Here is a 12,165-nt window from a genome sequence, read left to right on the forward strand (position 1 = left end):
GTGAAAAAAATCTACCAGTGCTGAAGAAGTAATCCAAAGTATTTAGAATATGTTACTGACCTTGAGTAAACGGAATATGTTACAAATTACATTTTACAGCATGTATTCTGTAATCTGTAGTGGAATACATTTCAAAAGTAACCCTCCCAACCCTGCCCATAGGAAGGCCTTCTCTGACAGACTCAGCCCCCTCCTTCCCATGTCTGTGCAACCTCCTCTGCTGTTGACTGAAACAGCATTCCTTTTATTTGATTGGATAAATGCATTTTGTTACAGCTGTGATCTCATTTCCTTTACTGTGGCAACATATTTATTTATTTAAATTTGCACAGGCTCACTGGATTGATATTTTGCTCTTTAAAATATAAGCACTGGTTCTTCGAATAAAGACTGCTTGTTTTATGCTACTTCTAAGCGTGTGGAGGCATGAAATGTTCTAATGTGTTTACAGCTGAAAATGGAACACCTCAAGGATGTGTATGTAGTCCTCTACTGTTTAATATAATGACGTCTGTATGCAGACGATGGTGCGCTTTGGAAAAGAGGGCGGAATATTCAATATACAGTTAAGAAAATTCAGGTAGCAATTGATCGTGTTGAGGAGTGGGCTCAGAAATGGGGTTTCCATACGTCAATAGCTTAAACACAAGCAATGTGTTTTACAAAAAAGACAAATGTTAAGGTTAACCTAACACTTTACAATCAGCCTCTGGAGCAAGTAGCAGTGGTAAAATTTCTTGGAGTTTAGTTGGATTCAAAATTGACTTTCAGTGTTCACATAGAAAAGTTGCTGACTAAGAGCAAGAAGGCTTTGAATGTAATGAGATGCTTGTTGGGATGTGAATGGAGTGCAAGTCACAACTCACTCAGGAAAATCTATTGCACCATTATTAGATCAACACTAGATTATGGATGCATGGCATATGGTTCAGCAAACAAGTCAGTGCTTAAGAAAATAGAGGTGGTATAGACACAGGCCATAAGATTACGTTATGGGGCATTTAGAACTACCCCTATAGCTGCTATACAAGTAACAATGGGAGAAATGCCTTTAGAGGAAAGACGTAAACAACCCAAAATGGTATACTGGGTCTCCCTCAGAGGACATAAGGATATACACCAAAAGTCGGTGTTTGCAGAATGTTGGAAGCTAAAGAGAGGGAACATCAGGAGTATAGGGAATAGCACAATCAATGAGTCTAGTTAATAAAACATATAGTCCCACTGTCCACAGTACCACCATGGATGTTTGTAATGCCATTAACTGACTTTCAACTATTAGAGGAGGTAAAGAAACAGAATTGTGTTTCAATAGAAGAATGTGTTAGTCAAAACATTAAGAAAAAATATACAAATATGACGCAAATATATACAGATGGTTCAAAGGATCCAGAATTGGAGAAAACAGGGGCAGCAATATTTGTACCGCAACATGATTTTCTATCTGTTTATACAGTAGAATTGGTAGCTATTCTCTTAGCTCGGTGGGTGGAGGATGTATGAATTGAGAAAGGAGTAATATGCTCAGATTCCCTGGCAGCCTTAAAAAGTATACAGTCTGGACAATCTGAATGCAGACAAGATCTTGTTCTAGAAATATTGCAACGGCTATATAAGTTACATAATCAAGGCATTAGTATCTCATTTCTCTGGGTCCCAGCACATGTTGGAGTGGAAGGAATGAGGTAGTAGATAAGCATGCAAAGAACTCATTAAGATGTAATATTGTGGAGACTGATATAAACATCAATCATAAGAAAGGCAGTAATTAAATCATGGCAAAACCTGTGAGACAAGGAGGAGAAAGGGAGGCATTTATACAGAATACAAAGAAATGTAGGAATCAATGGAAATGAAACTGGATTTGGAAGACGGGAAGAATCAGTAATAACAAGAATTCGAATTGGACATACAAGACTAAATGGGAATTTAAGAAAAATAAAAAAACATCCTACTGGATTATGTTTACCTTGTGGGATGACAGAATCTGTGGAACATGTAATGATATATTGTAGGGCTTATGATAGACAAATATTGCAGACAAAAATACAAGGGAAGGAGATGGAATATGACTTTGGAAAATCTGCTGAGAAAGAAACAAGGATATCAAAATCTCAGAAAAGCTGTGATACATTTTCTAAAAGAAACAGGAACTTACACAAGAATATAGATATATATGTGTGTGTGTGTTTTTCCCTGCGCGTTGCAGCTCCACACTCCAGTTCAGTAGGTGGCGGTAATGCACCATAAGCTGGTTTGCCAACCGCCAATAAGCAACAGAAGAAGAAGTGTCGCGAATCGTCAACAACATGGTTCAGGTCAACACAACGCATATAACGGTTATTCTTCAGTAAAATTCGGCCTGATTTAGGTAAGATTCACTTTTAACTATGACACATTTTACTTCGTTTTATATCAGTATTTGTGCTGTTGTTTATTCCGATCTAGGGTCATGTATATTTCTATAAATTTACATAAAAATCAACATGACTTGTGTTTTTCCGTTCAAAAATCAGTTTTAATGCTGAAATAATAATGGTTGCGGCATTACTTTGCACTTTCGTTTTCGATAATAGTTTTGGCTTTATATTGCCGCTCTGTTGCATGAAATGTCGCAACAAATGAATTTCGGGAAGCGTCGCTTTAACGCCAGCGGAAGGCCTCGTGCCACTCAGAATGATCGTTTAAGCACGAGCGCTTGTATCACGCTGGCGCGTGGGCATGGTGGAAAGACTTTGCCGAGATGCTCACAGCAAATGTGTTGCATAACCTGTGGCTTCATGCGGGCGTACACGGTGTGATTTTCGGCTGTCCCGACCGATTTTTTCCAGGCGGGACAGATCGCGTGGAAATCGTTGGTGCTCGTGTGGTCACGGCTCGCATTGTGTGAGAGGAATTACGAGCGGAGCCGAGCAGCTCACGGCCTCCAGATAATTTTAACTGTCTAAAAAATTCGGGCGCTGTCGGATCGAATTCGTGAGGTGTGTGCTGTTGAACGAGCCGATTTGGCGATCTACCTGAAGTTGACCAATCAGTAGAAGAAATGCCATGCAGAGATTTCAAATGCCCGTCATGGTCTATTTTTATTCGTCATACTTGCATTCGTTTCAGTTCTGGGGCTTCATTTAGGGGGATATAGCATCTGTTATAATTGTATATGCACACGATAGAGGATATGTGAGAGAGATTTTTTTCAACTCCCCAACTGCGAGTCTGGTGAAACCAAGGACTTCTAGGTTGAAAGTTCTACCTGTCAATCAACCGCAGCACTAAAACAAGATTTTAAACTTTACTACGTGCGGTTCATTCACATGGACAAGACTTCTTCAGCATGTCTGCTATCAACTTGCAAGCAGTGACACCGATGACACAACCCAGTCTCATGAAAATGTGCACATATTTTACCAGTTGGCTATTTCGTAGGAGTTCGTTCATATCCATTTGTACAATTTCATCACGTGCAAATGCCCGGATGTCTAATGCGGAAGTAAGCGCGAGTTTCGCACAAGGCGTTAAGGACGTGCTTATTAATATTATGCCCTTACCCAAACCCCTTATCTAAACCTAACCATCAGTAATGTGTAAACATGATAGGAAGCTGTTGTGTGTGACAGAAGCAAGTAATTGTCGCATATTAGATGGAAACGATGTCCAGCGACATCATTGGCTGTAGTGAAAGTCATACGATTGCAGTCCTACGATATCATACGAATTAACCAAATTTAGAAAAGTCGTATGAATGCTTACGATATCTCCGTGAAAGTGTGTAGGATGAGAAGGACTTAGCCTAGATCTAAAGCTGAATAATGGGCTACAGGTTGCATACTCCACTAAAATAACTCAGAATTCTGCACTAAACGTCATTTTTGCACTTAGATTAAATCCAAGTATAACCGTTAGAAACGGTGTGCGAATTTTGCGCACTTTTCAATCTTGTTCATTTTGTCATGCAGTAGTGACAGCAACACACTGACGTTATGATTGATGTATGCAGTCATGAATTCACACAGCCTCCCTTTGAAATCTGAATCTGTCAAATATCGGACAGCATTTGTAATAATTATATATATATATATATATATATTAGGGGTGTAACGGATAAAATTTCTCATGGTTCGGATTGTATCATGGTTTTAGTGTCACAGTTTTGGACAACTGCATGCACAGTTTCTGTATTTGCAGTGTACAGAAAAAAAAAAAAGATTACTGCCTAATTCAAAGAATGAATACTCTATTTGGTAACAAACACTTAAACAGGTTTGCCCTGAATAAAAATAATTGTTTTACAGTAACCACAGTTTAACTATGGTATTTGTAGTAAAAACATAGTAACCACAAAATCATGTTTACAGTATATACTGTAGTATAATCATGGTCACTATGTGGAAACTACAGTATTACTGTTGTAAAACCATGGTTAATTGTATCAAAACCATGATTTCTGCAAAGAAAACCATGGTGACAGCAGTCATGATTACTACAATATTACTATGTTAAAGCCATGCTTTAACTAAAAAACCCTTTTCTTGAATTAATAAATCAACATGTATCTTAATACTTGCACTATTACGCTACACTCATCAACATAAAATGCATTTCAAACTCTGCTGCACGTATATTCAATATTCGGAAGCTGTACATCACTATAGAAGGAACTTTGCTATTAAAATGGATACGAGGGATGTGACGCGGCTCGAATGTTTTAATCATAAGCGGAAATCACACATCTTCGTCAGCAGAGTAGGGAAACATATCGCTGGCAATGAACACCCCCGTCGCTTTAGTTATTATTTTGTGCCTATCTGAATCAGCACCGAGTGCTTGCTTAAAAATGAAAGGGAGTGTGTGCAGTTTCGGCTCATCTGCGGTTCTTTCCCCGGTGATTTCGGCATAAATGATCATATGTTGATGTATTACCAGTATACAGCACTCGTGTCAAGCGATGTCTGCAAACAGTGCCTGTTTTGTAAATGTTTTTTGACCATCACTGTTGTAATTGACTGCAAAAAGAAAATGTTTCCAGACAGGAGACCTGAATAACGCAAGGAGTTTCTCTATCAATGGCTCGTTTTCTCCACTTGCCATTTTCAACTACACACAACCATGCAGAACAGTGATGTCATCAAGTTGACCCACGTGAAACAAAGGCAGAGCATATCCATTCAGGTGCATTAGCGGAGGATGTAGCTGTGCGTGTCTATTTGATGTTTCTTTTCTTCACAAAACCTTGTGCACCAGATGCGTCAATAAACTTGTGGTGAACCGTGGTGCCAATGCTTCCCGAATCATGGGTGGCAAACCGTATGGTTCGGTTTTCTACCGAGAACAGTTAATAAATATATTTATAAAAAAAAAAAAAAAAAAAAAAAATGTTTAATCAAAAGATGAGTTTTCAGCTAATGCAGCCCCTGACCATGCCAGTCTTCTTTTTTTTATTTCTAAATTGCAAGCTGCAAGAAATGAAAGCTATGTCCTCCTCTGTATTTATGTCTTATAATGATAAATTGTGCAAAACAAATACACGACATTGGACAGTTATGATAGCATTCCTCACTGCGTAGTTACACCAAGCTTGCAACAATAGTTTCATATTGCAATAATTACCTATAATTTGTATAATATTAAAGGTGCTATATGTAATATTTTTACTGTACTAAATCATAAAATGACCATAATATGTCATTAGAGAATTAGGAAACATGCTAACTTGAAATACTGGCTTCTCCGATAACAATGCTACAGCCAGTATATTCTGGAATTTGTGTTTATGTTTTGGTCTGTGTGATCCCGCCCACTGCCCACTCACCAATAGATTTTTGACACCGCCGGGTTGCCAGATTTGAACAAGTTTGCAGGCAAACAACACTGCGTGCCGCAGCCATTGAAGCCAGCAAACGAACTGGATCAGAGATAACAGATTCCACCCGACCTAAAAAGCCTCACCATCCATCTAAAAACGACCATGACCAGAGGCGTAGTAACACAAGGATAAATATTGGAGATGCCTTTGGAAGATGGAGACAGCTTAAAGCGCAGAAATCCTTTAAAACGGGTGCTAAGTTGGCTAATTTTCGCCTTAACAGTGTCACCTAAAATTAGCTATCTAATTTATCTCGGCTACTAGTAGGGATGCACATTTTAAGTAAATTCAACATTTGAGTACTTGCATTCATACTCTGTGTTTCATGTGCAGCCTGGTTTCAAGGCAGCGAGACACAGCCGGTGAAGTTATCCCGACTAATGCAGTGGAGCGGACGGGCCACAGCTGTTTACTACCTCGGCAACAACAGTGTGACAGAAAAATACGACAGAAACCACAAGCTTGACATTACTCATGCCCATCCCTAGCTACTTGCTACAGTTTTTATCTATCTAATCTAATAGCATAAAGTTGATTGCCACAAAAATGTATTTTGTGAAATTAGTGAATGTGGCCAACCCGTAAACGTTAAAATACTCACTGTTTCAAAAGTATAGCCACAAGATGTAAACAATATGTGTGTAAACAGGATTTTAGTGTGATAAAATCACTTAACCTTTTCTGTGTGAAATTATAGACAATTTTACAACTTCATCACCATGACCCTAAAATGACTGTTAAAATGACAATTTGAACAACTTAACTCAAATAATACATGAGTTTTAACAGAAGATTTTATATAAGTGCTTTTATGAAATTTTAAGCATCAATTGTCTGCCTTTTAAACCCTCAAAAAAATTGTCCCCATTCAGTTTCATTGTAAGTGTCTCACTGTAACCTCATTCTTTGCTTTTTTTTAAAAAAAATTTTTTTTTATTTTTTGTGGTAATCAACATTATGCCATAAATGCTGTTGATTGAGCTTAATTTGTATCGAACCCAAAATATTCCTTGAAGTTACCTTTGTTCCATATCAGTTTCTCTAAGCCTTTGATGGGAGATTTCTTGTTTTGTGCACGTCAAGGCAATGTCCTGTACTAATTTGACTAACACAGTAATTGTCTTTTCTAAAAATAAAAATAAAAATTTGCTTCACCATGCTTGCACTGTCATTTACTGGCAGATTCTGATAGCATTTCTAGAGAAGTTGACTGACAGCCAATTGCTGGGTTTCCATCCAAAATATTTCAAAATTTTTTAAGCATATGTCTAAAAATTAGACTTAAGAAAATACGAATTGGTGCACATTTCTATCCACTACGTAATGCGCATTATCAGGAGGGAACCGCCTCGTCATGATGGAGCAGCTGAATGACCTCTCCCTGCTTTGGGGACAGTTTTATTTGCAAGATTTGAGCAAATATCTCATTTTATTAAATGCATCCACGAGACACCACAGAGTAAGTGTAATATCTGATATAATGTGGGCTGAAATAGCTGCGATGCCCACACACCGCCAGTCTCCGCATACCTGGGAGTGCCTGCTCTCAAAACTGTTCTGGTGGATTGTGAGGACCCACTTTATCAACCAGCTGTGGGTTAAACACTTCTGAATGACAAGCGCTATGTTCAATAAATTGTGTGCCAAGGTCGGACCTTTCGGTGGGCTAGTCACATCAAGCTATCGCACACTTGTAACACATGCATGAATGGTCAAAACATGTCATCGTTTTCTGAATAAACTGTTTCCATCACCTTAATGCGCATTTGAACTAATGCGAAACTCTAGAAAATCCACCTCCTAGCGCATTGTTTTTACAAGAATTTAGAACGTTTATTTGCATATCAAGCATTTCCATTCAGGATTTCTTATGTGCAATTTCAAAATGCACAATAAAATAGTTGGATGGGAACCCACCTAATTAGATCACATTGCCACATATTTAGTTATTCATTTATTTTCTCAGTTTTACAAATTTGTTACAGTGTATTTGAGAACAGATTTTCAGATATCAGAAGTTATGCCTTTTTCTGTATATTTTATAGATATACAGTATATTCGAAGTCAACGAATAATGTTTAACAATCTGGGTGGGTCTGGGTCCAGTTTATACCCCCAAATATTTATATACATTCATCTTATTTATACACATTCATCTCATAGACAATTACTCAGCTAACAATTTTTGGTTCCCAGAACATTCTGGGAAGGTTAGTTTATGGTTCTAAAAATAAAACCTAAAAATAACCATTAGGGAACGTTCTGTGTAAGTTATTTTTTGGTTGTACCACAAAAACTTCCCTGCAACGTTCTGGGAACGTTAGTTTATGGTTAAAAAATAACCTAAAAATAACCATTAGGGAACTTTCTGTACAAGTTTTTTTTTTGGTGGTCCCACAAAAACCTCCTTGCAATGTTCTGGAAAGGTTAGTTTATGGTTATAAAAGTAGAATCTAAAGAGAACATTCCTAGAATGTTAGGAATTGGTTCCAAAAAAACAAAACAAAAAAAACAGGATCCATACACTAATGTTAGGGGAATGTTCTGTGTTTGCTGGGTAGTTTTGCATTCTGTGGTGCTCAGTTACATACATTACTCCTCGTCTCCTCCCTCTTATTGTTTCAGTCATATGTCTTATTTCCAATGTCTTTCAGTTGCAGGAGCGGTAAGCCACAACAGCTTTGCAGAACTGCCTCTTGTGGACTTGTGGAGAACAGTAGCTGATTTTTTTCTGACCAGACAGGATGTCTATCATGGACCATAGCCCCACCACTGGGGTTGTGACAATCATTGTAATACTCATTGCTGTTGCCGCACTAGGGGCATTAATTTTTGGTTGTTGGTGTTACTTGCGACTGCAGCGTATCGGCCAGTCTGAAGATGAAGAAAGCATAGTCGGTGAAGGGGAAACCAAGGAGCCCTTCTTACTGGTACAGTATTCAGCCAAGGGCCCGCGGGTGGAGCACAAGACCAAGCTGACCCCTAATGGCACCGAGAGCCACACCTAATCTCTCTTCGCGATGCAAACTGTGTTGGACCATGTTCAGGCTCTTTGAAGTCTAACAATTTCAACACCTCGCATTGATGTTACAATCAATTTGAAATGGTGCAAGGACTTCACTGTTTAAACGTGAAAAAATTACAACAAAACTAGTGCATGCAGTTGTCTAGTTACTTTGTTGATTTGTGTAATGAGCATTTACACCCCCCCTTTTTGTGGTGGTCCAGTGTAGCATCCTATTGTAATGTGAAATTGACAATTGTCTGCGTTTGGTGTTATATGCAATGCTGTTTATTTGTAAGCTATTGCTGAGTTCTAAAGCTTAACCAAGAAAGATGGTTTTATTTTGTGGTATTTAACCACAACCGCTTACATCCAGAGCAGGCTCTGGTATTAAGATCAATTCACATGATGTTCAAAGCTTTAGATCATTTTAAAGCTTTTCAAGAGCTTAACATAGTTTTTTTTTTTTTTTTTTTGTAGAAGCTCTTAAAGAAACCATTAATGAGCGATTCTCATGAAACCTGTCAAGAAATGTCCTGGTAATATGTAAACCCAAATCAATACAAAAATCAATGCATTTTTAGGACCATTTAAATATGTTGCATTGTGATGTTATTTTCAGGACATTACAGAACATTTTACTCCCTAAATTCTCATTATAACGTAATGTGTCCAAACATATTATTTATAATATTGCCATTATTTTCAATGATGATTCTTATTACTGTAACAAGGTTTTTTGTTGTTGTTTTTTTTTTACTGTAATACAGAAAAACAATTACAGTGAAAATGACAGGCAGTACCAAGAGTACTACTATGACGTATAAATACTTTACAATTTAAATTATTACATTTTTTATATTGCAGTAAAGAGAATATCACAATTTCGCATTGCAGAATTGGAGTTAAATGTGATTAACTGTCATAAAAATAGTCACAATGTAAAACAATTTTATGGTCCTAAAAATACACTTAATTTTGTTAATGCAAAGTATAATTTCTTTTTTGTTTCTTTTGATTTTTAAGTCAAATATGACCAGGATATTGTTTTGATGGGGTTTGTGAGAATCACCCAAATTGGCAAATTGTGTGAAGGTTAATCGGCTTAACAGTATTGTTAGATTACATGCAATCATAGTTTATGATCATGCTATCTTTTGCACTTTTTAACTTTCAATTGATGTGTAACTGATTTCATAACAGCACTTACTGTTTTCAGTTTAAACCTGCTAGGAAGCCACAGTAAGAATGAAAGCCAATGATCGGGCCCTACTTATTCTAGTTTTATGCTGTTGTGGATCCAGAGGCATTCATTTTTGTGGCCTAGCACATTTCTACATTGTAAGGTTGGTGTCATTTGAAGGTGTAGATGTTATTTTTTTAGATGGCTTGTTGTGCAGCTGGATACTGAAAAAGTCATTGTCTTATTGTCTGTATTATTTTCTTTCCTTTGAGTCCAGATGTTTTTGAGATGTAGCGGTGTTTGCTGTTTGTACATGTGAGAAGAAATTAAGAGAAATTTATTTTTATACAATATCCATGCAAATGTTGTCTAAACAATCCATTACGTGAAATCAACAGGTCTTTAAGGGAGGCAGCCAAATCAAAGCCTGAAAATGCAGCTGAAATTATTTAATTGACGTTACTAATACTGTATCAGATATGTAGGGTGCTGTCAGACATTCCACAGTGACTGATTTTTGTGAATTTGACTTATGTGCTTTCCAATTTACATTAAAACAATCCACATGAAGGACAGTACATGCCTGTTATTTTAACCTGCATATTTGAGAATAAAAAAGCACTCAGTGTATTGCTTATGTCATTCAACTCTGTGTTTCCAGAGTTTTGACTGTACTGAACAATATAACCTCCATTGGAACCAGAGGAAATGTCAGAGTAGTGTGTACTCATGTGTTTTGTTTGTATTTGCAAGAGTTTTAAAATTGTAGCTTCAACTCTTATGAACTATTGGTAGATATTGGGGTATATTTTAGTATACTAAAATAGTATTTCAAATTCTAGTATGAGTTTTAATAGACAGCAAATTCATTTAATTTATACTTCTGTTTTAAATTAGAGTAAATTGGTACTTAATGAACTTGATTTTTTAAAAAAAAATACAAAGGTAATCTGATTAGATTGCCTAAAGAGTTATCAAAAAAATTACATTACTGATTGCAATTATAATTTTAACAGATTACATTTCAGAAGCAATATCTGTACAGTTGAAGTCAGAAGTTTACTTACACTTACGTTGAAGTCATTAAAGATTTCATATTAGCACACTATAGTTTTGGCAAGTCATTTAGGATTGCAATCCGAAGAACACCATCCCAACCGTGAAGCATGGGGGTGGCAGTATCATGTTGTGGGGGTGCTTTGCTGCAGGAGGTACTGGTGTACATCACAAAATAGATGGCATCATGAGGAAGGAAAATTATGTGGATATATTGAAGCTCGGTCACAAATGGATCTTCCAAATGGACAATGACCCCAAGCATACCTCCAAAGTTGTGGCAAAATAGCTTAAGGACAACAACGTCAAGGTTTTGGAGAGGCCATCACAAAGCCCTGACCTCAATCCTATAGAACATTTGTGGGCAGAACTGAAAAAGCATGTGCGAGCAATGAGGCCAACAAACCTGACTCAGTTACACCAGTTCTGTCTGGAGGAATGGGCCAAAATTCCAGCAACTTATTGTGAGAAGCTTGTGGAAGGCTACCCAAAACTTTTTACCCAAGTAAATCAATTTAAAGGCAATGCTACCAAATACTAACAAAGTGTATGTAAACTTCTGACCCACTGGAAATGTGATGAAAGAAATAAAAGCTAAAATAAATAATTCTCTCTACTATTATTCTGACTTTTCACATTCTTAAAATAAAGTAGTGATCCTAACTGACCTAAGGCAGGGAATGTTTTCTACGATTAAATGTCAGTAATTGTGAAAAAAAGTTGAAATGTATTTGGCTAAGGTGTATGTAAACTTCTGACTTCAACTGTATTTGATTTTAATTATCTGCATTGGGCATCACTAAAAGTAATATGTTTTTATAGTACAATGCCTTCTTATACTGTGTCATTGTATTTCTCATGTCAAGATCCTGATGAATGAGTAAAATTTTGTTTGTTTTTTATTGCTTTTTTTTTTTTTTTTATAGAAATAGCACTCATGAAAGGCCATTGCTAGCTAACTAAATATTTTAGAGCTGAGCATAACTAGAAAAATAGATATTCACTATAGAAATTTCCATTATTTTTTTAGATTGCAGTAATTTCCATGAATTAAAATTCCCT

General features: G+C 36.8%; 1 protein-coding gene across 1 annotated transcript; it reads left to right on the plus strand.

Annotated features, from left to right (window-relative positions):
- The first annotated feature begins 2,244 nt into the window (after positions 1-2,244).
- Positions 2,245-10,694, plus strand: LOC127450171 (stannin-like). Its single transcript, XM_051714028.1, has 2 exons — positions 2,245-2,371; positions 8,515-10,694. Exon 2 carries the CDS (start codon positions 8,605-8,607, stop codon positions 8,866-8,868), a length of 264 nt encoding a protein of 87 aa, XP_051569988.1. The 5' UTR covers positions 2,245-2,371; positions 8,515-8,604; the 3' UTR covers positions 8,869-10,694.
- The last annotated feature ends 1,471 nt before the right edge of the window (positions 10,695-12,165 follow it).

This window comes from Myxocyprinus asiaticus, chromosome 13 (genome assembly GCF_019703515.2).
Source record: "Myxocyprinus asiaticus isolate MX2 ecotype Aquarium Trade chromosome 13, UBuf_Myxa_2, whole genome shotgun sequence".
NCBI classification, from domain to species: domain Eukaryota; kingdom Metazoa; phylum Chordata; class Actinopteri; order Cypriniformes; family Catostomidae; genus Myxocyprinus; species Myxocyprinus asiaticus.

Excerpts from the sequence above, each read along its gene's own strand:
- LOC127450171 (XM_051714028.1), top strand. The coding sequence starts at position 8,605 with ATGTCTATCATGGACCATAGCCCCACCACTGGGGTTGTGACAATCATT.